The sequence below is a fragment of the Pan paniscus genome, chromosome 9 (assembly GCF_029289425.2).
Source record: "Pan paniscus chromosome 9, NHGRI_mPanPan1-v2.0_pri, whole genome shotgun sequence".
Classification (NCBI taxonomy): Eukaryota; Metazoa; Chordata; class Mammalia; order Primates; family Hominidae; genus Pan; species Pan paniscus.
The window spans coordinates 112989812-113015932 of NC_073258.2; the positions used below are offsets into that span (position 1 = coordinate 112989812).

General features: G+C 42.5%; 1 protein-coding gene and 1 pseudogene across 1 annotated transcript; both read right to left on the reverse strand.

The window, feature by feature from the left end:
- Positions 1-3851: 3851 nt before the first annotated feature.
- On the reverse strand, positions 3852-26121 carry PLET1 (placenta expressed transcript 1). Its single transcript, XM_003805457.4, has 5 exons — positions 26051-26121; positions 15905-16369; positions 10597-10798; positions 7510-7571; positions 3852-4150 (listed from the first exon to the last, which is right to left on the reverse strand). Exons 2-5 carry the CDS (start codon positions 16086-16088, stop codon positions 3975-3977), a joined length of 624 nt encoding a protein of 207 aa, XP_003805505.3. The 5' UTR covers positions 16089-16369; positions 26051-26121; the 3' UTR covers positions 3852-3974.
- LOC100975358 (hsc70-interacting protein-like) lies at positions 22683-23820 on the reverse strand (annotated as a pseudogene).

Genomic DNA, 26121 nt, shown 5'->3' on the forward strand with positions numbered 1-26121 from the left:
TTAAATCGACAGAAATAAACATGATGTACCATATTAGCAGAATCAATAACAAAAACCATATAATTTTTTCAATAGATGTCAAAAAGTATTTGATAAAATTCATCCCTTTATCATAAAAACCCTCATCAAAATGGATATAGAAGGAACATACCTCAAATTATTAAAGGCCATCTATGTCAAACTCATGGCTAACATCAGACCGAAAGGGGAAAATTTGAAGGCCTTTTCTCTAAAGACTGGTACAAGATAAGAATTGCCCACTTTTACCACTTTTATTCAACATGATACTGGAAGTCCTGGTCAGAGCAACTAGGCAAAGAAAGAATAAAAGGGCATCCAAATTGTAAAGGAAGAAGTCAGGTTAACCTTGTTTGAAGAGGACATGATCTTATTACTTAGAAAGACCTAAAAACTCCACCAAAAAACTGATAGAACATAAAACAAATTCAGTAAAGTTGCAGGTTACAAAATCAACATACAAAAATCAGTAGCATTTATATGTGCCAACAGTGAACAATCTGAAAAATAAATCAAGAAAGTAATCCCATTTACAATAGCTGCAAAAAATATAAAATACCTAGGAATCAATCTAACCAAAGAAATAAAAGTTCTGTACAAGGAAATAAAATTCTGATGAAAGAAACAGAAGAGGACACCAAAAAGTGGAAATATATTCCATGCTCATGGATTGGAAGAATAATATTGTTAAAATGACAATACTACTACAAACTACTTACAGATTCAATGCAATCCCTATCAAAATACTGATGACATTCTTCACAAAAAGAGAAAAAAAAAAAAAAAAAAAACAAACCTAACATTTATATAGAACCACAAAAGACCCTGAATAGGCAAAGCAATCCTGAGCATAAAGAACAAAGCTGGGTTGGGCGTAGTGGCTTATACCTGTAATCTCAGCACTTTGGGAGGCCAAAATGGGAGAACTGCATGAGGCCAGGAGTTCGAGCCTGCAGTGAGCTATGAGTGCACCACTGCACTCCAGCCTGGGCAACAGAGTGAGACCCTTCACACACACACACACACACACACACACACCACACACACACCACACACACAAACATACCCTGAAACACAAAAACCCCCAAACCAAAAAGCAAAGCTGGAGGGATCACAATACCTGACTTCAAAACTTATTACAAAAGCATAGTAACCAAAACAGCGTGGTACTGGCATAAAAGCAGACACATAGACCAATGGAACAGAATAGAGAACCCAGTTATAAATTCATGCATTTATAACCAACTCATCTTTGACAAAAGCACCAAAAACTTACAATGGGAAAAGTCCAGTCTTTTCAAAAAAAATGGTGCTGAGAAAACAGCATAACTATGCAGAAGAATGAAACTAGACCCCCATCTCTCACTATACAAAAACATCAAATCAAAATGGATTAAAGAGTTGAACCTAACACCTGAAACTGTGAAACTCCTAGGAGAAAGCATTGGGCAAATACTTTGAGATGTTGGTCTGGGCAAAGATTTCTTGTATAAGACCTCAGAAGCACAGGCAACCAAAGCAAAAATAGACAATTGGGATTACATCAAGCTAAAAAGTTTCTGTACAGCAAAGGAAACAGTCAACAAAGTGAATAGACAATCCACAGAATGGGAGAATGGGAGAAAATATTTGCAAACTATTCACCTGATAAGGGATCAATAATAAGAATACATAAGGAGCTTAAACAACTCAATAGTAAAAAAAAAAATCCAATTTAGTAATGGGCAAAAAATTTGAACAGACATTTCTCAAAAGGAGACATACGAATTGCCAACAGGTGTAAGAAAAAATGTTCAGTATTACTAATCATCAGAGACATGCAAATCAATATCATAATGTGATATCATCTCACCCCAGTTAAAATGGCTTGAATCAAAAAGGCACTAACAGATGCTGGAAAGGATGTGGAGAAAGGGGAATCCTCATACACTGTTGGTGGGAATGTGAATTAGTATAGCCACTACGGAGAACAGTATGGAGGTTTGTCAAAAAACTGAAAATAGAACTACCATGTGCTCCAGCAATTCTACCACTAGGTACATATCCAGAAGAAAGGCAGCATGGTGCTCAATAAGTATTTATTGATAAATTAGCCTGAAGCAATGAGGGATAGCCATTACCTAGATCAGAAAGGTGTGGTTTTTATGGATTACACTGTGGTAAAATTCCTTTTATATATATTTTTGAGGAGAGAGGGTGGAAATGTTAACAAAAGCGGGAACTTTTGGAATACAAAAATTAGGATCTTACTTATAGTACTTTCATAGCAACATTAATGAAGCATAAGGTAAATGCTTAGTAAATGATCATTTGTAGGCTTTTTCTCATCCCATAAAATTGCTCAGCCTTTTTGGGGAGCCACCTGTTGTTCTTGAATCAGAGCTGGTGTGGAGTCAACCTAGGAGTCAGCATCTTAGAAGAGATTAGGAGCATGCTACTTCTCTGAGCCCCCAAATTAGTAGATGGATAATCTTAGGAAAATTGGTTGTTTAGTTCCTTCTGGTGAGTATTTTTGGATGCTTGAAAAGAATCATAGCCAGCCCATCTCTTTGGCAGTTAAACAAGCATATATGACTAAGCAGATTGTGTATTTACATAGGACACGTATTACATTTCAGTTACAAACACCAGGGAGTGATAAATATCATCAAGGTGTCCTAAGTGGAGAGGGAAGAATAGAGTCGGAATTCTTACGAGGTGCACAATTTTAGGGATCAGCAAAGAATGTTGGCATCCTGGAATTTAGCATCATTATTAAAAGAAAACTTTGTTGCTTATTACAAGCTTATTACTGGACATACCATGTTTCCTTCTGGTTGTACATTGCGTTATATATATTATAAATAGGGTATTGAGTCCAATCTCTCTCCTTCACTGCAAGACCCTGTTGCAGTGGTCCCTATACACAAATATATGTGTATATAGGTGTTGTTATCCCACATCCTTCAGCCAGTTAAGGGCAGGGCTGACTCTGAGGCACTGTGGGAATAACAACACTGCCTATATACACAAATTCGTGTGTATATATGTGTGTGTATATATAGGTGTGTGTGTGTACACACACACACACACACACACACACACACATATATTTTGCCCATTTCTTAACGGAAATTACTATTGGGGGAAAAATGACCAGTTTGCACTTGAGGGAAATGAAAATTGAGATAGTTTTGCCCCAAAGTCTGGTCTTGAAAACACACATACACTCACCATTCGATTCGTTCTTTAATACCCACACACAAATAATACAATTAGACAAAATTCTCTGTGTTTTAACTTACTCATTAGAGACTTATATTTGAATGGAACACATTCATTATTCTTGTTTAAAGTATAATTTATTTGTTGTGACAAAAATGTTTTTATAGCATAGTTTTTTTCTATATTGGCTGCTCAGACATGGTTCATTCCTGTTCTCTTGCCCTTCAAAATCTACTGGTGTGGACAAATGGGAAGCTGCCAGCAGCCTCAGAGCTATTTCTCCTTTCTCCTTTCTTTCTTGAGTCACATGAGTCACAGAAGTTCCTTGTAACCTGAATGGGTTTGGTCAGAAATCTGAGATCATCTTGAAAGTAAGGAAGGATTCTTCCCACAGAAACTCAGAGGTTGCAGGGGAATCATTTGGCAGTGAACAAAAGTTGAGATTGGCTGTGGAATTGGCTGCCAACCTGTTCAACCAATAGGGCGAACCTAGGTGACTAAGTTCCGGCCAGTTCTAAATATTTGCAAAAAGTGTAATATGTGTCCTGAAAGATCCAGATGAACATCTATGTGACCCAAGCCTGCCAATGAGTGCCTCCAGATCTTTGTTTTGGTCTGAAGCCGTGGCAGCAAAGTTGCACATTTGAGAATGTAAAGCCTTCATTTACACACATTCGGTTCCCAGCACTAGCTTGGAACTGAATGTAGGAGAATGCAGTGGAGGCAGAAACAATTGTTTCCCTGGCTTCCCTTTAGAAGAGAAGTGTGCTGGTGAGAAAAGCAAGCAGGATATAAATGGCATCTGTGATGGGGCTGCTGAAGACTTGGTTGGCCAAGCCTTCGAGTCTGATACTCTTGGGCGTAATCATGAAGAAAGGCTTGAAGGCTGAGCTCTGGGGAATCTTGGCAGCTAAGGCTAAGGTTGACACTGGAAAGGTGGTTGAGGGTGCGGTTGGCACTGGAAAATGGCATCGGAACCTCCGTTGGGTGGTGGGTGGGCACTCGAGAAAGGAGGGTAATCTGATGGAATGCTAGAGCCAGATTCATGAGCAAAATTCAATCAACCCTTCTCCAGTGCCAAGTGTTTTCAGAGGAGGGGAAAAGCTGGGGGTTAAACACACAGGGTTAAGTAACAAAAATAAGGAAGAAACACTTTCTACCCTTAAGGTCTGCATAGTTCTGTGAGATGAGGTGGAGACCTATTGAATTTATACAACTGCTGCATTTGTTGTTGGGGTGGGTAGTCTCCTCCTGAATGTAATCTTGTCTTTAATAGATTAGGTTAATCAGTGCAAATATGATCCAGAATGACACAATGTTATTTTCTTCTTGTGAATTTCAAGGGCTTGTAAGAACCAGATCCAATCCAGACCCGAGGACGGCCATCCCTGCTTTAAAGTTAATGGAAAGGTGCCCAGTCCAAAGCCCTGACTCTGTTTCTGTGATTTCTGAGGCACTGGTCAGTTTTATATGAAGGGACCTGATCACACATTGGTTCTCTGAGGTTAACTTGCAGAGAAGCACAGAAAGCTAGGCCCATAGTCCTGAGGGGTTGTCTGATCCTGGACAAACTGGAGGTTGGCGGGAATACCTCCAAGACTCTGAGTGGACTGTAGGGAGGTCTGTAAGGAAGAGGAAGAGACCAGATGTCTGTAATCCCAGCACTTTGGGAGGCTGAGGTGAGTGGATCACTTGAGGTCAGGGGTTCGAGACCAGCCTGGCCAACATGGTGAAACCCTGTCTGTACTAAAAATACAAAAATTAGGCCCGGTGTGGTGGCAGGGACCTGTAATCCCAGCTACTCAGGGGGCTGAGGCAGGAGAATCACTTGAACCCGGGAGGTGGAGGTTGCAGTGAACGGAGGTTGCGCTACTGCATTCCAGTCTGGGTGAGAGAGTGAGACTCTGTCTCAAAAAAAAAAAAAAAAAAAAAAAAGAAGGGGAATGTCCAGGAGTCGACTCAGGCCTGTGGAGTCTTCTTCCCGCCTGGAGGGTGCCTTCCAGTAAGGTAGCATTGTCTAATCTTTAGCACTTCCCCAGGCCAAATGTTTCTCTGGCATCCCACTAACCCAGACAGTTGGAATGCAACTACTTTCTTTTTCTTTTTTTTTTAACTGGATTTTGTTAGCCTGGAGCTAACGAGTCCTGACTAGAAACAAACCTTTTTTTTTTTTTTTTTTTTTTTTCCTTTTTGGCATTTATGTCAGGGAAGCAGGAGCCTAGGAGAGTCAGAGTGACACCATTTAAAAGTCAACTACATCTTGCAACTAGCAAGCACATTCCTTGCCAGTCACAGCCCATGGTCCTAAGATGTTTACAGTTGAGGAAACAGACCGAAGATACCAACAAGGACACACTCCTATAACAGCGGAAAGTCCAGATGTCCCAATACCCTTAACAATATATGCTTTCAAGATAATTATAGTTACGCTTTGATGGACTTACACACTAAAATGTCAGGGATAGTTTTCTTTACATCAATAAAGTAATTTTGTCATGCTGTCAGCCCACTCACACACAGGCACAGCTTAGTTTAGTCTTTACATAGACAAGGCCCCTATACAAGAAAAACTTAAAGACAGTGTGTTCCTCCACCTGCTTTCTGAGGACACCCTACTCTGTAATAGAGTAGCTTTCAGTAAACTATCTCTTTTCACTACAGGCTGCCACTCACCTTGAATTCCTTCCTGTGTGAGATCCAAAAACGCTCTATCGGGATCTGATATCAAGACCCCCCTTTTCCAGTAACATTTACACAAGGGTTCATCTTGGCAATGGCCTTGAGGAAAAAACTACTCTCTGTTTTCTTGCAGAGGGAAATCCACCAAGGAAATAGTTAAGACATTCATATAATAGTTTCATTAGGCATAATCACTTTACAATTTGTTGTTGAATATAATTCTCCCTTTGAACACATTTTGCAATGCGTAACTGGCGGGAAAATAGGCAGCATGCCAGGTGTCTTTCAGTGTCTGGGGGCTCGTGAGGACCACCTGTTGTTGGACAGTGAGAAAGGCTAATGTTTCTTGTTCTTGGTTGAATCTTGTATTTAAAAAAGTCATTCAAAAACAATGTATTTTTATAGTTTTGATGTAAGTCTAAGAAAAGTGGAAAAATATGATATGGAATAGGAGTCTTCTTTTGGCCATTTACTTTCTGTGTGGCCTTAGACAAGTTACCTATTTTTCTGAATCTCCTTTCTTGAACCTTTTTGTAAATTAAAAAAAAAAAAAATTAGGCTGGGCGTGGTGGCTCACGCATGTAATCCCAGTGCTTTGGGTGGCTGAGGTGGGTGGATCGCTTGAGGTCAGGAGTTCAAGACCAGCCTGGCCAACATGGTGAAACCCCATTTCCACTAAAAATATAAAAATTAGCCAGGCATGGTGGCTCATTCCTGCAATCCCAGCTACTTGGGAGGCTGAGGCAGGAGAACCCGGGAGGCAGAAGTTGCAGTGAGCTGAGATCGCACTACTGCATTTGCACTCCAGCCTGGGCAACAGAGTGAGACTCCATCTCAATTAAAAAAAAATTAAATAGAGACAAAGTCTCACTGTGTTGCCCAGGTTGGTCTTGAGCTCCTGGGTTCAAGGGATCCTTCCGCCTTGGCCTCCCAAAGTGTTGGGATTACAGGTGTGAGCCACTGCACCCAGCCTTAAATTTGTTATATATAGCTCCTTAGAGGGAGGTAAGAGAAAAGAAAGGGAATGGGGAAGAAGATGGGCGAGGAACTTCAGGGAGGTGCGAAGCTGGGGGCGACAGCCTGTGAAAAGCTGTGGAAATTCCTAGTAGAGTGGTGGTGGCCACAGGCCACTTTAAGAACTAAAGACATTGCTATTTCTATGATATCAATCCTTTTTTGTGCAACTCCCCAGCCTCCACCCCCAATCCCTTTAAAACCCTTTGGTTAAAGTCTACTGTATCCATTAAGGCTTTGTGTGAGTGGGAATTATTTGTGGAAATTGAGGAAGATGTTTTCACATTGTGTCTATGTGGTATTGAACAGAAACAGCTCCTATGGAAGCGGCATTTGGAGCCACAGATGACCCTGAGAATATAAAGACCCTGGGAATTTGCAGAAATCTTGGGGGAGGGCTTTTGTTTTCTAAAGGGCATGGGACAACGGGTTGGGCAAATCTTCTATAGGTCTCAAGGTGCAGGGAGACTCAACTGATAGATAGCTGAGTGATGCGTGATAAGAAGACCCTCTTTTCTAGGGAACCCACAAGGTAATTTTCCAGGCTGACTGAGTTCATTGCAAGACTTGCAAATGGGCTGCAAAGGAACTCACGTTTTTCTCTTAGCTTCAGAGTAGAAAGTATAGGCAGCGCTCTGATCTGGACAGTGAAAGCTCTGTGGAGGGCAAATCAATGAGAGATAATGCTGAGGACCTCATGCGGAATTCACAAGTTCAGCTCACATTTCGGACTTCCCCGCCCCTTAATTCCTTTTGTGCTTACTTTCTGTATGGCACAATGAGCAGATCATTGTCTGCTTTTGATTGATAAGATCCTCCACGATCTTGGTCAACTTCCACACAGCCTCTCCCATTCCGACGCCCCTACCAACATCACCACCCTGGACCGCCCACAGGCTGGTACACATACCTCTGGTCTTTGTTCAAGCCAGTCCCTCTGCCTATAATACCTGTCCTGGTCACATCTGCTCATAGACTCAATGGTAACCTCTATGAAGTTGTTTCTCCCTATTGTCACTAAGCTAGGCATGATGCTCTGTTGCACTGACTTGCTAGGAGCCTCTGTCCCCATGGGAGGACCGACTTTATAAGGCAGGTTCTGTTGTCAACAGTGCCTGACATATCATAGGTGCTTCATGTTTGCACTGGTACCGCTTGGTCTGTTATCCTATCAATAAACCCATTATATGAGTCCCTTGTTCATACATGTGTTAGATCATTAATGAAAGGACACCTCATTTCAGTCACTGTGCCTGGTGCTGAGGGGGCAGTGGTTGAGCAAGACAGGCCTGGTTTTCATCCTCAGGGCACTTAGAGTCTCTTCAGAGGGATAGATTTTAAACAGATTATCAGTTACCTAGGTAAAGAATTGATCTGTGATGTACGCTGTGATGAAGGGGAAGAAATTCTGAGAGTGTATAACTGGGAGCTCATATTTGATTTGGGAGTTCAGGGAATGGTTTATTGAGGAATTAACTTCAGTCATTATTTCTACATAGGCCTTGCCTCCCTAACCTCGCCTTCCTAACCTCATTGTAACATTCCATGAGTAGGGACCTCTTCCCATCCCTTTTGTGCCCAGCCCACCATTGTGGAGTCCCCTGCTTTCTGCATTCCTCATAATATGTGGCTCCACTCCCCTTGACTCAGCCTCGCTGATCAAGGCCATGTAACATGGTATAAACAAGCAGGGAGGCCAGCATGTTATCGCGGGTGTGCAAGTTGGGAGAGGTCTGGAGACCATGCTGTCAGTGGGATTGGGCCGTTTGTCTTGCGGATGGTCACTGTTTGGTCTTTCATCTCTTGTTGCATGGAATGTGGAGGCTTTAATGATGCGAGATGAAAAGAAAGCCCTTGCCCTAATTGGCCTTGGCTAGCTTCTAAGCAACTGCTGTCATTGGGAGGCTGGATTGTAGTAGCTCCCATTGGGTTCTACTCTTGCAGTCACTCTGTGGGCACAATAGTCCCTCCTCCAAAGCCAATTAGGTCCAACCAGGCCCAGCACATGGAGGGAGAGGGCAGGGTGGTTTGACAGCATAGTCATCATTACCAGCTTCCATAGAGACATGGCTGTTCAAGCTGACACAGCCTGAGGGTCAGACCGGCCCTTTCAGTACAGAATGGAATCTGAAAGCCTTAAGTACTTCCCAACATGTGGTTCCTGAAGTAAACCTAATGACAGATCCTAGCTGGGAGGAAGATTTGTTGTTAAAGTCTAATGCGATTCCAGGTGACCTTACCTCAGAATCTGAGTGTGTCCATTTTGTGTGACACTAGCAAGCCAGTTTTATTACACAATCATCACACTTTCTGTTAGCGAGCCATTTCCAAAGTGAATCCATGTTTTAAAAAATGATTCTCCAGTTTGAACATAGGGAATATGAAACAAAGAGGGTGCTCAGTTCTTTCTGAGGATGTTGAGCATAAGTGGTGTGTGTGTGTGTGGAAAGGGGGTATGTGTGGGAATGTGGTCTGGTATGTGCGTGTGGTGTCTGTAAGATGTGTGTAGTGTGTGTATGTGTGTGGTGTGTAGTGTGAGTAGCATGTGGTGTGTGGGGGTGGTGTGTGGTGTGTGTGTGTGGTATTTGTATGGTGTGTGTGTTGTATGTGTGGGGTGTGTGTGTGGTACCTCTATGGTGTGTGTATGATATGTACGTGTGTGTGGTATGTACGTGTGTGTGGTGTGTGTGGTGTGAGTGGTGCATGTGGTATGTATGTGTGTGTGGCATGAGTGTGTGTGGTGTGTGTGGTATGTATGTGTGTGGTATGTGTGTGTGTGGTGTATGTGTGGTGTGGTGCGTGTGGTATGTATGTGTGGCATGAGTGCGTATGGCATGTGTGTGGTGTGTGTGGTATGAGTGTGTGTGGTGTGTGCTGTGTGTGTGATGTGTATGTGGTATGTATGTGTGTGTGGTGTGTGTGGTATGTATGTGTGTGTGGTGTGTGCTGTGTGTGTGATGTGTATGTGGTATGTATGTGTGTGTGGTGTGTGTGGTATGTATGTGTGTGTTGTGAGTGTGTGTGTGGTGTGTGTGTACTGTGTGTGTGGTGTGTGTGCTGCGTGTGGTATGTATGTGTGTGTGTGGTGTGTGGTGCGTGTGTGGTGTGTGTGGTATGTGGGGTGTATGTGTTGTGTGTGGTGTGTGTGTGGTATGTGTGTGTGGTGCATGTGGTATGTATGTGTGTGGTGTGTGTGGTGTGTGTGGGGTATGTGTGTGTGTGCTGTGAGTGTGTGTGTGGTGTGTGTGATATGTATGTGAGTGTGGTGTGTGTGTGATATGTGGTGTGTGTGGTATGTATGTGTGTGTGGTGTGTGAGGTATGTGTGTGTGTGGGGTGCGTGTGGTATGTGTGTGTGTGTGGTGTGTGTGGTATGTGTGGTGTGTGTGGTATGTATGTGTGGTGTATGTGTGTGAGGTGTGTGGGGTGCATGTGGTGTGTGTGTGGTGTGTATGTGGTGTGAGTGTGTGTGTGCTATGTGGTGTGTGTGTGAATGTGTGTGTCTGCAAGCGCCTATAGATGGAAGGGATGGTAGAGCACTGTGAGACGGTAATGAAGTGCGACTGCTGAGTTCTCCATATCACGTCTGGATTGTATTTTAAGTCCTCCTAGCTTAGTGTAAAACTGCATAAACCCAATATGAAAATTTTAAAGCCCAAAGCAAAGCAAGCTAGGTTCTTACTGTATCTCCACTTCAGTTATGTTCTCAGGTTCAGGAGCTTGCCACTGTGCCTCTAAGACCGTCATGTATTGATCTTTCACGTAATACGTGGAGTTGCTGTAGCAATTTTTATCCGCTCTTTGCCAGAGGCCCGCTGAGTCACTGTTCTCGTCCAAGGTTTTCATGACCACAGCATAGACGCTGTCATTCACGGGAACAAATACTGGGAGGAAATGATGAAGAAGCAATCAGCCATCTGTTCCCTCTGAGCCAAGCTCGAGGGATGAGGGCAGTGAAATCAAAACAAAGCGTGAAACAAGAAAGTTACAAAGAATATGCACATCGAGTATATGGTCTCACTGTTGTAAAAGAAGTTGAAAGTCGGGAAGGAAATACATCAAGATATTAATTGTGGTGATTTCTTGGTAGTGGGATTACAGATGATTTTTATTTTCTTTCTAGTGCTTTTTGGTGTTTTCCAAATTTTTTACAGTAAAAGGCAGACAAAAGAAGACCCATACTCAGCTCTGGTTTTGCTACACGCGAGGGGTGAGATTCTGGGAGTGAATCTCTTTACCTCTCTGAGCCGGGGCCCATTTCTCAGATGAGAAGACAAGCCTGCTTGGTCCTCTTCTCAGGGGGAGTGTGGGGACGGAAGAGGCTGATGCACGTGGAAAGGTCAGGTGGGCCAAGTAAAAGCAAAACCCTTTTTGTGGTCCCAGAAATGCTGATTCTCTTGGTCTCTGTTGTTAGGGTGTGGGAAGGAGTGCCTTTGAGCCACAGGGGCCCTAACTCCTTAGAGAGTTACCCTCAGTAACTTGTTAATTCCACTTGTTAATTTCAGCCTTCGGATGTGTAATGGAGAGGGCATTTAAAGAAAATATCTGTCTCTCCATTTCTTCCCTTAGGAGTTCTCTTCTGAGTGAATTCCTCAATGCTAGAGTATTGTTCTTTCCTGGGCCCTTTCAGCCACGCAAAATTTCTTTAAGGCTTCTCCTTAACCAAGTGAAGCAAATTGATCATGCAACACAAAAGGATCAGACAGTCCTGGACCTGAATTCTGACTATAGCACTTAGGAGCAAGTCATTTCACCTCCGAGCCTCGGTTTCCTTATTGTTCATCATTCACTCCATAAATATTTCTTGCATGCCCGCTTTGCACCTGGCCTGGTTCTAGGTCTGGGGATAATGACGTTATCCTTCATTATCTGAGATCATGATACCTATCTTGAAAGGTCCTGGAGAATAAAGAGAAGAATGTGAAGATTTTAATACATGGGGAGTACTGGATAAATTGCAATTGTTATTATGTGACTATATGCACACAACAGGTCTGTGTTCTGGTTGTTAGTTTTGCCATTCACGGTTGTGTGATGCAGATCCCACAGACCTCGACTTGCCCAGTGAGCACCTGACATCTGTTCTAGATCTGTGCGTCAGGTGCAGTAGAAGGTGAGCAGAGACAGTGTCATGCAGATAGTCGTCAGTGTCAGCTCTGCACGGGTGTGCCCTGTCCTGCTTTTCCCCTTCCATTCTGGTTTAAATCCTCTTTCTTCCTTCCTAGGCACCTATATTTTCTGGATTTCTGGCCTTAGGTTCTTCTCCTTCAGGTGGCCTTGCAACGTGCTGCGGCCACACCAGTCTTCCTTATGCAACAGGTCCATCAGAACACACTCCTGTCCAAACCTTCAAAGGGTCCTTCTTTCTAGAGCATGTCAACATTTCTGCTTTTATATTTTTGCTCTGGTCTGTTGATTACAGTATCCAACACATGTTTTTGGACTGTAAGAACCTAGCCTCAGCCTGCTGTTTGTATTCCCACTCTAAGGGCAGCCAGCCTTTCCCTTTTTCTGCAAATGCACCTGCCCCTGATCCTTGCTCACCTCTGGCTGCCTGCCTGAAAGCCTTCCTTCCCTCTCATCATACATCACATCCCCTCTTCCACTCCAACAGCTTGCTTATGTCCCACCTCTGGACCAATTTATCCCTTTTTAACTCTCGTTCCTTTTTTTTTTTTTAAACTGTTGCGTTCTTAATCATATTGTACTTTGTGCTTTGTGCTATGCGCTGTGGTTTCATCTGTGTTGGTATCTGGACAGCCCAGTGTTGGGCCTCTGGGGGGCCCTAAGTAACTACTCATTGGTTGATTTTAAAAGTCATGCATCCAATGTTGTATAGTGCCCTTAAGGCTTAAAGTTCAGCAAGAAAAGCAAGCAAATCACATCCCTCTTGCCCATAGAAGTTTTTTTTTTTTTTTAAAAAGGCAGATCCTTGCTCAGCACAGTCTTAATGTAAATGTCACTGTATTAAGAGTTTCTTTCACTGATATCAAAACAGACCCAGGAAACCTGTTCTAATATGTTGCTTGAGCTGCAGTTGTTTCTTGGGACCTGCCAAGCCACTTATACACGGTTTACCAATGTTGACATCACCCCAAAGTTTAAAAGAATTTCAAAACCAAAATAAGGAAAAGCGATTGGCCTGGGTGACCATTTACTCAGAGTCCCCAGAAGTCCTGAGTTCTGGCAATAACACCTGCAAGGCAATCGTGGAGCCTGCTGTGTAACCACGGGTGTGGGATCTGGCAATTTACATCTCCGTCGGCGAAGATTTTGACCCTTGACTTAAATCATTTGTATCATGAGTCAATTTGCCACAGAGCTTTTGCAGCACATTTCTGTTTTAAAATGGAATTGGATAAAGTTTGGGGGTACATGGCATAAGTAGGCATTCAAGGAGCCTTAGGTCTTCTCTTTTGCTGTTCCCTTTCCCTGCTCCACCTAACGTCTCTGTGACTGCTGTGATCCCCTTCACCCCAGTGGATCATGTTGACTCATCTTTCTCCTGTCTTTCTGCTTTCAGAAGGCTCCCATGTTTCCCCCTCCATAGCATCTTCATATGATAGATTTCTTTCTTTCTTTCTTTTTTTTTTTTTTGAGATAGAGTCTTGCTCTGTCACCTAGGCTGGAGTGCAGTGACGTGGTCTCAGCTCACTGCAACTTCCACCTCCTGGGCTCAAGCCATCCTCCCACCTCAGCCTCCTGAGTAGCTGGGATCACAGGCGCACATCATCACATCTGGCTAATTTTTGTGTTTTTAGTAAAGACTACGTTTTGCCATGTTGCCCAGTCTGGTCTCGAACTCTTGAGCTCAAGCAATTTGCCTGCCTTGACCTCCCAAATTGCTGAGATTACAGGTGTGAGCCACCATGCTCAGTGATAGATTTCTCTTTCCTCCATTGCATTAGCAAAATCTTTCACCTGGAGAGGTATTATCTTAAATGCCAGAGGCTCGTGATCTCTTTTGCAGTGGTGCCTCTGACACCTCAGGCTCTCCTCCAGGTTGCACATATGTCCACCTGTGCTCATCTTGAATTACAAGATTATCCTCCCTGCCCTGTCAGGACAATATCCACTGCCTGAGGGAGTGGGACATAGCTGGCCCCATCACAACTGAAGCACTTAGTGTCAGTCCTCATTTAAAAGTAAGACAAAAGATAAGCAAGGTGAGCGCGTGAAGGCATGCCATGATTGTTCACCTGCTGAAGTCTTGAGACCTAGACTATGAGTGTGGAGATCACCCTGGTGGTCTTTGCAAAAGTTAGACTTTTAAGAAAGGCAGAATAACACAGTAGATAAGAAGAAAGGTTCTGAAGCTGGACAGCTGGCTGGACAAAAAGCTGTACGAGTTTTGGTTGTGCTATTTAGATTCAAATCTTAGCTAAGTTACTTATTAGTGTAAATTTTTAACTTCTCTGTGCCTCAGTTCTTGTCTGTAAAATGATAACAGCATCTACTTCTAAAACATGCCCAGCACATCCTAAGAAGGGTTAGCTCTCACTACTATAAGGAAGAGTATATAGTGGTTAAAGGCAGGGTCTCTGAAGCTGGAATGCTGGTTCATATCTTACCTTCACCATTTAAGTAGCTCCGGGACCTGAGCAAGAGTCACTTAGCATCTCTGTCTCTGTTTCTCATCTACAAAATGGGAATGATAATGATATCTCCCTAATAGGTCACTATTACATGTTAAACACCATAGGAAGTGTTATTATTATGAAATGAATTAGAAAGCATATTCCTTGACTTTTAGGTTTGGCTGATTCAAAAAGGGCTATATAAAAAATATCTACTGGACACCTCTAAGAAAAGCATTGGATTAAGAATGAACAGACTATCCCAGCACTTTGGGAGGCCGAGGCGGGCGGATCACGAGGTCAGGAGATCGAGACCATCCTGGCTAACACGGTGAAACCCCGTCTCTACTAAAAATACAAAAAATTAGCCGGGCGTGGTAGCGGGCGCCTGTAGTCCCAGCTACTCGGGAGGCTGAGGCAGGAGAATGGCGTGAACCCGGGAGGCGGAGCTTGCAGTGAGCCGAGATCGCGCCACTGCACTCCAGCCTGGGCGACAGAGCGAGACTCCGTCTCAAAAAAAAAAAAAAAAAAAAAAGAATGAACAGACTAAGATTCAAGAGCCAGTTCTATGACTTACTAGAAGGGAGACTCTGGGCAGCTCATTTAATTTCCCTTGGTCTCAGGCTTTTCATACATAAAGTGGGTTAGTAATACTTCCCCTGTGTTGTTTATTAGATTTTTTTCACCCACGGACTAAATGCAGTATACAATTATCCCCAGAGGCATCATATTGTCAAATAGATATGAAAAGATTACACACTGGAGGCTGGGTACAGTGGCTCACACCTGTAATTCCAGCACTTTGGGTGACTGAGGTGGGTGGATCACTTGAAGCCAGGAGTTCGAGACCAGCCTGGTCGACATGGAGAAGCCCCATCTCTACTAAAATACAAAAAATTAGCCAGGCGTGGTGGTGTGCACCTGTAATCCCAGCTACTTGGGAGGCTGAGGTACAAGAATTGCTTGAACCAGGAGGCGGAGGTTGCAGTGAGCTGAAATTGTACCATTACACTCCAGCCTGGGTGACAAAGTGAGACTCTGTCTCCAGAAAAACAAAAACAAAAAGAGAAAAGATTATACACTGGAATGCAATGATTATCCCTTAAAATGATAAAACTGCCCATTTTATTTGAGTCAGAGAATCTACCCCAAGTGTGCTCTTGCCGGGACTCAGTGAATCTGAGGTTGGGGCTTTCTCGCTCCTGTGGCTTGAGTTCACAAGGAATGTGCAGAAATAGCCCCCCAGCCCACTCCCTTAATTCTCATTCTTTCTCTTCCTTCCCTTGCTTCCCATTTGGTTCAGAAGACACATGTTTTGTATAATTGAGAGTAGCGATAGAGGGGTGTGTTCCGAAATTCTGGTTAATTTCCCTCAGGGAACAAAGGACAGCAGAGAGCATGGCTTCTACTCACCAGAATAGACTGCATTGCTTTCGTAGATATGTGAACTGGCCTTGATGTCTAGGGTTACGGTGTAGTATTCATCAAAGGTGAAGCAGGTGCTACTGTACCTTATAAAGGTGGCAGAAGAAAGCTGCAGACTGAGGCACAGAAACATCCCCAGTGGCTGCAGCAGCATGTCATGGAAGACTGCCATGGTCTCAGTCTGTTTGGAAAGTGCTAGGCCTGGAATTGGGTGAAACTGACAACTCACCTCTTGTTTATATGCCAGGGCTTCTGGGTGAAGTCATACATGCAGATCTTCTCCCTGCCCCTTCTGAATATACATTGGCTTCTGGAATTTGGCCCAAGACATCACCAGGAATGAATCACCAGTCACCATTACCTGTCACCGATGATTTTGCAAATTGCAGTTTTGCTCAAGAAAGGGAATGTCCTGAATATGGTTTTCTTTTACGCCTGTCATTTCAGCATCTGCTGTTTGAAGAAAGCCATTGAGAAGATGTGAATACCAGCAAGTGAAATTCAGAGTTGTGTAAAATGTAAAATAAACCCCTGAGGAATGAGATGTCTATAGGGGGTTTGAAAAGCTTGGACGAATCCCTGGGAATCTAAAAAGCCATGTGCATGTGCAGGGCTACACACATTCCCAGGAAAGACCTGAGGAGGCCCTAATCACTCACCTCTGGCTGACCTTGAGGCTCTGCACAAGTAAGAAGTAAAGGCTAAGGTAGAGCTGTAAACTGCCTATCTGATCACTGAAGGCATTCCCCAAAACACACATGCAGAAGTGCTTGGCAAAGACTGGGAGACTTGTTGGTTCCAGAGTTATTAGTTAAAGAAATTTTTTAAAAATCTATTTATTAGCTGGTCAATAAGCAAACAGAACAGAGACTTTGGTGGTTACACATGATAAAGAATACAGACTTCACATAATTAATTTAGGAAAGTCATAAAACAAACAGCAGCAACAACAACAATAAAAAAGAATAACAAACAGCAACAAAAACAAACTCAGGGAGGAGAAGGGAGTCTGGTGTCCAAAGTTGTCACATTGTGTGTGTGTGTGTGTGTGTGTGTGTGTGTGTGTGTGTGTGTATGTATGTATGTATTTATTTTTTTGAGACACAGTCTCACTATTGCCCAGGCTGGAGTGAAGTGGTGCAATCATAGCTCACTGCAGCCTCAAATTCTTGGGCTTAAGTGATCCTCCTGCCGCAGCTTCCCAAGTAGCTGGGGCTATAGGCACGTGTCATCACACCTGGTTAATTTTTATAGTTTTTGTAGAGTCTTGCTATGTTGTCCAGACTGTTATTGAACTCCTGGGCATAAGCAATCCTCCTGCCTCAGCCTCCCAAAGTGCTGGGATTACGGGTATAAGTCACTTTGCTTGGCTTCATGTTTTTTAAATGTTCAGTTTTCAAGAAAAATTATAAGATATACAAATAAACAAGAAAGTATGGCTTATACAGAAGAAAAAAACATCCCAGGTAAACAGAAACTGTCCCTGAGGAAGCCCACACGCTGAACTTGACATAGACGTTAACTCAGCTTTATAAATACGTTCAAAGAACTAGAAAAAATCATGTCTAAAGAATTAAAGAAAAGTATGAGATTGATTTTGGTGATTGTCTCACCAAGTAAAGAATCGTAATAAAGAGATTAAAATGATAAAAAGAGCCAAATAGAAATTCTGCAATGGAAAAGTACAATAACTATGATTTTAAAAAGTCACCAGAAGAACTCAACAGCATATTTGAACTGGTAGAAGAAAGTATTGGTGAACTTGAAGATGGGTCAATTGAATACATTTAACAAAACAAGTGCAAGACTTGTATACGGAAAACTATAACAATACACTCAGGATAGTCAAAATGATCTTGAAAACAAACAAACAAAACTCACAAAGTTTGAGGACTCACACTTCCCAATTTTAAAATTTACTGTGTAGCTACAGTAATCAAGACAGTGTGGTACTGACATAAGGATAGACAGATACATCAATGAAATAGAATTGAGATTTCAGAAACATACCCACACATTTATTATTAACTGGGTTTTGACAAGGGTAACAAGACAACTCAATGGGGAAATAAATGGTGCTGGGTCAACTGAATATGCACATGCAAAAGAATAAAGTTGGAGCCCTACTCGTACCATATACAAAATTAACTCAAGGTGAACCAAGGGCCTACATGTAAAACTATAAAACTCTTAGGAAAAAACATAGGTATAAATCTTCATAACCTTGGTTTAAGCAACAGTTATTAGACATGATGCCTGAGGCAAAAATAAGTAAAGGAAAAATAGATAAATTGGACTTCAAAACTAAAAGCTTTTGTTCTTTGAAGGCCACTATCAAGAAAGTGAAAAGGGCTGGGCACGGTGACTTACGCCTGTAATCCCAGCACTTTGGGAGGCCAAGGAGGGTGGATCACCTGAGGTCAGGAGTTCGAGACCAGCCTGGCCAACATTATGAAACCTCGTCTCTACTAAAAATACAAAAATTAGCCAGGCGTGGTGGTGTGTGCCTGTAATCCCAGCTACTCAGGAGGCTGAGGCAGGAGAATTGCTTGAACCCGGGAGGCAGAGGTTACGGTGAACCAAGATTGCACCACTTTACTCCAGCCTGGGCAACAGAGTGAGACTCCATCTAAAAAAAAAAAAAAAGTGAAAAGATAATCTACATCATATATCTGAAAAGGGCCTAGTTTCTAGAATATATAAAGAATACAACTCAATAACAAAAAGACAAATATCCCAATTTAAAAATGAGCAAAGATTTGAATACTTTCTCCAAAGAAATGTACAAAAGGCCAATAGACATGTGAAAAGATGCTCAACATTATTAGTTATTAGGAAAATGCAAATCAAAACTTGAATGAGATACCTCTTTACAGCTAGAATTACTACTGTCAAAATGACAGGTAATAATAAGAGTTGGCATGGATATGGAGAAGTTGAACCCTCATTCATTTCTGGTGGAAATATAAAATGAGGTAGCCACTTTGGAAAACGGTTTGGCATTTCCTCAGAAAGCTAAACATAGAGTTACTACTATATGGTCCAGGAACTCCACTCATAGGTATATACCCAGGAGAATTAAAAATGTATGTCCACACAAAAACTTGTACATGAATGTTTATAGGAGCATTATTCATAATAGCTAAAAAGTGGGAACAATCCAAGTGTCCATCAACTTATGAATGGATAAACAAAATGTGGTATGTTCTTACAATGGACTATTGTTCAGCTATAAAAATAAATCAAGTACCGATACATGCGACAACATGGATGAACCTTGAAATGACTGTGCTCAGTGAAAAAAGCCAGACACAAAAGACCACATATTGTATGCTTTCATTTCTATGAAATGAAATGAAATATCCAGAAGAAGCAAATCCACAGAGACAGAAATATGAAAATCCACAGAGACAGAAATGTGAAATATTGAAAAAATGAAATATCCAGAAGAAGCGAATCCACAGAGACAGAAAGTGATTGCCAGGGACTAGGGATGGTGCGGGGAATGGGAAATGACTATGACTGCTCATTGATTTGGGGTTTCTTTTGGAGATGATGGAAATGTTCTGGAAGTAGATAGTGGTGATGGTTTCACAACCTTGTGAATATACTAAAAACTACCAAATTGAATTTGATGGTATGTGAATTATATCTCAATAAAATTTTTATTTACATAATATGCTGTGTAGGCAAGTTGGGGTAGCAGAAAGAATGTGACAGAACTTTAGTATTGGGTCCTGTTCAGAGTCCTTGCTTTGGGAGAGTTTTAAAACTATCTGAGCTTTAGTCTCCACTTCTAAAATTAAGGCAGTAATATCAGTCTTACATACTTTTATGTATATTAAATGAAAAGTGTATGTAAGCTGTTTTGAACTGGGTCTGGTGGTGTGCTCCTATAGTCTCAGCTACTTGAGAGGCTGGGATAGGAGAATTACTTGAGCTTAGGAGTTTGAGTCTAGCCTGAGCAACATATTGAGACCCCCATCTCAAAAAAGAAAACAAAACAAACCCCAAAACCATTTTAGGGAACAGGGTGGGCCTGACATATAGTATAAATTTTTAACAAATGTTAATTAGTTTCCTACCTTCCTTCCTTTCTTCTTCCCTTTCCTAAATTTATACAGATTAGCATGGTAGAAAAGAAAATATAGGAGTTCTGCTATTGATATGGGGATGATGGTCTAATCTCCTTATGAACTGGGGGACATGGGATTGGGGGGATGGGAAACGACTCAGAAGGGAACACTCTGATTTATGTGGAATTGTTCCATGCATTTTCTGCAAGATGGAGCTCAGCCCAAGAGAGGGCCTGTGTGAGGACCCTGGCATGTCCTCTAGGGAGGGGGGCGTGTCTACTGGCCTATAGCCCTACTGGCTATGGGGACAGCTGTTCATAAAACAAAATTGTTCTTTGAATCAAGCTGGAAAGGACTTGATTTTTCTTGAGGACAGGAGACCAAAAGAAAACAAGTTTTAAAATAAAATACACATGTTTGGGGCCTCTTTGTATTTCTCCACCCCCTTTTCTACAATTCTGGCCTGCAGTTCCTGGAAATTCACCCTTTCAAAAAGCCCCATCAGTGATTCTTGGAGCTTTTAGAACATGCATGTGTGTTCAAGTCATCGGAAGCATCTTGCTAGTACAGTTTCCGATTCAGTGCGTCTGATATGGGGTCTGAGATTCCTCATTTCTAACAGGCTCTTGGGTGATACAAGGAAGTTGCTGATCCATGGACCACACCTTGAATAGCAAGCGTTTAGCAGCTGGTTTGAGTAAACCAGGTTAGAGTTGACCAGCATATAAGTAAACCAGCTTATATGCAGAGGCTCTTCATGCTGTAGAAAGTCTGGTGGGTGCTTCAATGCCTTGTTGGTCTCCCTGGGAAGGAGAGCTGTCAGAGAGTAGAAAGCAGTTGGCCTTCCAAGGTCAAAGTGTAATGGGAGATTCTCTGAGATTCACCAGACACGACCACTGATGGATGCAGGGATCACTAGTCTGAGGAGCCCTGGGGTTTTTGATGTGTCTCCTGGGCATGTCAGAGGTGTGACAGATGCAATATGGAGAACGTGAGAAAGGGCACAGATGTTAGAGTCCAAGAGGCCTCCATTGGAATCTTCCTCCTCACAGTGTAACCTTGGACTGTACTTAACCTACCTGAGCCTCAGTTTTCTTATCCACATTATGGAGAGACTCCGACCAACCTTGCAGGATTGTGTTAAGGTTTAAAAGAGGTAATGCATGTAACATGCATGCCACAGAGTCAACCCTCTAAGAGGAAGTTTTTACCACCGATGGCAAGTGTCTGTGTTAACTCGAGGGACAAGGGCGTCCAGGGAGCTGGGGGTAGCTGGAGAAGTTACTCTCATTTGTTGACCCACAATGGATGTTCAAGTCCACACATGTTGATTTATGAGCTAATTGGGTTGTGCCTCTGGCTCTTTGGTTCAGCATTGTGGGTGTTATGCTTTTGAATAGCCCAAAGTGAGAGTCCCCATGCTTTAGGGATAGCCCGTGGTCAGCTTTTGAGAAGATGCATACCATTCTTCTCATTCCCCGAGGACTTACAAATTCTCAGAGAGGGGGAACAAGCTACTATGTATTACATTAAGAATTTTCAAGCAGGACTGGCCCTAAAAGATAATTTTAATCTAACTCCCTTATTATGTCTGAGAAAACTGAGCACAGAAAAATTAAACAACTTGCCCCAGGCTTAAGAACTACTTAGTGACAAACTCAGGGCCAGATCCTGGCCTCCTTCCCACCGGCTGGGGATTCTCTCCACTGGACAGCTTACTATCTAGGGAATACATGTGTGCTCTGCTTAGCATTTCAGATTCAGACATATTCCAGATACAGCACATGTTAATTTTAATATGCCGTGTGTATATTTTGTTGCACGTGTGGGACACGTGCCTCATCTACTTATATTTGATAGAACTTGGAGAGAAGTTTATCACAGCAATAGTTAGTTGCTCTATCTTTGCTCAAGACTTTTTGTTGATCATATTTGTGTCTTCATTTAATCCAAAATTGCATGTTGAGAGCACAGCTGGATCTGCACTGTGCTTTACTTGTGTTGCCTCGTTGGCCTACCGTGGTCAGTGGACTGGGGTTGGGTGGTTGAGCTGCTCCAGGTCACATGGCCTTCTGGGAAACTAACCCCTGCTTTATAGCAATTATTGCCAAACTCCAGGCTGGCAATGATCTTGATCAACTGTTTACCTGTTTTCATGGAATGACAGAGATGAGGGCAAAATTATGACAGTTTTTATAAAGAAAGAAATGTTGATTTGGTTTAAAGCCTGCCTTTTATTTTGATGTTATAGCTTTCTGATGTTTTGTTTTTCTTTCTTTTATGAAACTATAGTCATTGTAGATTATAGATGGTAGATTTTCCCCTCCTTCACCTATTTATTTACTTATTTTTTTATGTTTGCCTCACACTAATAAACTTCTATTTTGCTCAAATTAGAGCAGTAATCTTCCATACATAAGTATCTTCCCTGCCCAATAATTCAAAGAAAAAAATCCAAAATGATTAGTAAAGAAAAATATAAGAATTAACAGTCCCTTTAAATTTGTTTTAAATATTTTTAAGGTTTAAAAAGGGTTTAAAGTTTGTAATTCCTAGTAGGAAAATATTATCTGAATGAATACCCTAATGGCAAACCACGGTAAATGCTTCAGCTGCATTTGGGGGAGAGGGATATGGATTATCTTCAAAGCACCCCTGAGGTACGCTGGTTTGTATTATTGCAACATCCATAAGGTGATCTAGGTTGCTTTTCCTTCAGCACGGTCTTTATCAGAAGGACATTACGCTTGACCTCCAAATTTGGCTGACAATTTACTGATAAGATTCATAACCTTTGGGTTGCCCTGGTATTGTGACATATTTGCTGGGTTTTGAGCCACATCCTGGAAGAGGCCACCATAACTTTGGGATCCTGCACGGCTGCAAGAACCTCTGGATCACTAAGAATTTCATTGAGTCCGGTTATTCCGGCCATCCCAGGCATGCCCCCTCTCATTCCAAGCATTCCCCCAGGAAGTCCATCTGGAAAAGAGCCATACTGAGCTACTGACTGTCGTCTGGCTTCTTCCTCCCTCTGGGGTCTCTCTTGCTCTTCTCAAGCCTTCTTAACTCTTTCTATTCTTTCTTTGATCTCTCGCTCTTCACGTTTTTGCTCATACTTTCTCTGATGTTCCGCAATGTCTGTGCCCTAGGCTGAACTTCTTTCAGCATTGCACTAGCATCTTCATCATAATCCAATTTACAGGCAAGGGCAAGATCATGGGCTGCTCCTTCCCAGTGGCCTAGAAGTCTGTGTGCTTTACCTCGCCACTTGTAAGGCTGAGCTGAATCAGGATTTATTTCAACGGCTCTGTCACAGTCTCGGATGGCAGCATTTGGCTTCTGTAATTTGATGAAGACACTGGCCCTCTTGGCATACAAAATGGCCAACTGAGGATTCAGCTTGATGGCATCTGTGAATAAGTCAATGGCTTTCTGCAGTTCACCGTCATTTAGGGCTTCAATAGCAGCCACTTTCTTATGATTTGCCTGATCCATCATCTCCTCTGTTATCTCTGCATTTTCATCTCCCATTTCTTGAGGGGCATCAGGGTCTGGTTCAATCACACCTTCATTATCAATTAATAGATTACTTTCCTCACTTGATTGTTCGTCTGCCTTTAAGTCTTCCTCCACCTTCTTACTATCAGGTTTTTCTTCCTTGGTATTTTCTTCTGATTTAACTTTCTGAGTAGCAGGTGATAGTTTACCCCCCATGCTCTCCACCCACTCCCTCAGGAAGTGCATTTCCTTGGTGTGCAGAACGCTCAGATCCTGCTTACACATTTTCACAAAAGCCCGAAGTGCATTCACTTTGTGGGGGTCCATGGTCGGGAGGCGATGGACGAAGCTGAGGGGCTGTGGCCCGGTTCCAGGCCTAGGCACTGGCTCGGTGTGACTGCGCAGAAGGGGGCACCTATTTATTTTTTAAATGTCCTTATTTAACAAAATGAAAACTTAGCACCTATCTAGGTGCCTAAAATCCAAAGTTTTGAAACCAGAGATCTAAAAAGATTTAGTTTGCATCGTAACTTCCAGAAATGCCTTGCATTACTATGGCAAAAAGCAGGAATTGCTAGCATTTAAGTAGGAGTAGGGAGGTTACGTCTCAAGAAGGGTGTTCAAGGACCCCTTTCTCACTGAGTAGGAGGTCAGATCTTTTAAGCTCCTCTTCCCAACATTAGAATCAGTCATACCCCCAAAATTGGACATTTATTTCAGTCACTTTTAGGGAGAGATCAGTGTTGAGGGCACTTAGTGGTAGAGTGAGAGCAGGGGTTGGTGGGTGAGAAAGTGAAATTGGACAAGAGAAGTTGGGACTCAGAGCTTCCCAGTCCCCAAACAGAAGAGGAACTGGGAAGGTATCTCCAGCTGCGGAAGAGGAAGTTTTGGACACTCTCTTTACATGGCCAGTGTGGCTTCTTCCTTTGAGAGGAAAGAATTCTCTGCTTGAGAGGAAACGCACTGCAGGAACCTGAAGAGAACTAAGCCCACCTAGGTCAGTAACTGGAAACAAGTGGCTCTTCCTCTGTCCTGCATAGCTACACTTAGAAATTTCATGGAAAGGTGTGACATTTTATCAAGACATTTGGCTGCGTTGCTCCTGCTGTTTAACCAGAGGATTCAGCAGCAAACAAAACAAAACAAAAAAACCAGGACGGTTTAATGAGTGGGACATGAATTGGAACAGGTAGGATGAGCTGTGGGTTCCTGTGGTGGTCTGACAAGGATGTGACGAGGACACCTTTCCAGGGGCAAAGTCAAGGCCATGTGCTCTCACAGGAAATTCCCTTCGGTTAAGTTCCTGAAGAGTGTATTGATTTTCTGATACCCTGCCTTATTCAGGTAGGACTTAAAGCAGCTTACAGGAAAACAAGATTTAAAATGTGAGAAGTTAAGGATATAGGGAAAAGAAAGGTAGAACAGAATGATAAGAGAAAGGTGGGGTTTGTGATCGTGGGAATTTCCGTGCTGGCATCTCCGTGTTGGTTCTGTTGTTGCAGGTACTGGGAGGAGGAGATGAACCCTGCTCCTGTGGAGGCTATGAGGTATTGACGTCGTGTACACATCCAAGGGGTGGTCTAATTATTACAACTAGGCTCCTGAAAATCAGCCCTGAATCCAACTTTCTACCTTCTCTTTTCAATATCATTCAATTAATTGAGTCACAGAAACGGCCTTTAATTCATTTAATTCCCTTACATTCTTCTAACTTCTGCCATATATCTCGTGATCTGTGATTTTTCCTTTTGCACTGATTTGATACTATGTAGTAGCAACTAAATATCGTTACTTATACCATAGCAGCTAATCTTTCTTATCAATAAAAACAAATAATGTCCACATTCCTGAAAACAAATAGGCTCTATTTCTAGCCTTGTGAACAAATGCAATTTTGTCACTTACATAATTTGTTATTGATAGAGTAACTTCAGAATTATTTGTAGTACTGCTTCCTGAGACATATAAAATCATATTAATGATTTTTAATAGCAATCAATAATAACATTTATTAAATACCCACGGTGCTTCGAATCTTTCAGTTGGTCAGTCAGCATTTATGTTCTTAATATCACTCCCAAAGCGTCATATAAACAACTTCTTTTTTTTTTTTTGAGAGGGAGTCTCACTCTGTCACCCAGGCTGCAGTGCAATGGCACAATCTCGGCTCACTGCAACCTCCGCCTCCCGGGTTCAAGCGATTCTCCTGCCTCAGCCTCCCGAGTAGGTGGGATTATAGGCGCCTGCCACCACACCGGGCTAATTTTTGTATTTTTAGTAGAGACGGGTTTTCACCATGTTGGCCAGGCTCATCTCAAACTCCTGACCTCAGGTGATCCGCCCGCCTCAGCCTCCCAAAGTGCTGGGATTACAGGCGTGAGCCACTGCACCCAGCCCATAAAAACAACTTCTAACCTCAGGAAGCCTACACTCCAATGGGAAACCAAGGGTGACCCCAGACCAATTTATGCCACTGCTTTATTTCCTTATCCACAAAGTGGGGAGAATGACAGTGCCCATCTCATAAGGCTGTTGGGAACTTTTAACGACATAATACTTGCGGAGCGTGATGGCTGGCATAGAGAAAGCACTGGATAACTGCTTGTTTTCCTTCTTGTTGTTATGATT

Bases quoted from the DNA above. Each gene is read 5' to 3' on its own strand.
- PLET1 (XM_003805457.4), bottom strand. From the start codon at position 16,088: ATGGCAGTCTTCCATGACATGCTGCTGCAGCCACTGGGGATGTTTCTG. The intron at 10,799-15,904 runs GTGAGTAGAAGC...ATTTCCTCCCAG, and splicing joins AAGCAATGCAGTCTATTCTG to TATTTGTTCCCGTGAATGAC. The intron at 4,151-7,509 runs GTGAGTTCCTTT...CCACCTTTCCAG, and splicing joins TCTGAAGCTAAGAGAAAAAC to TGTCAACCTTAGCCTTAGCT.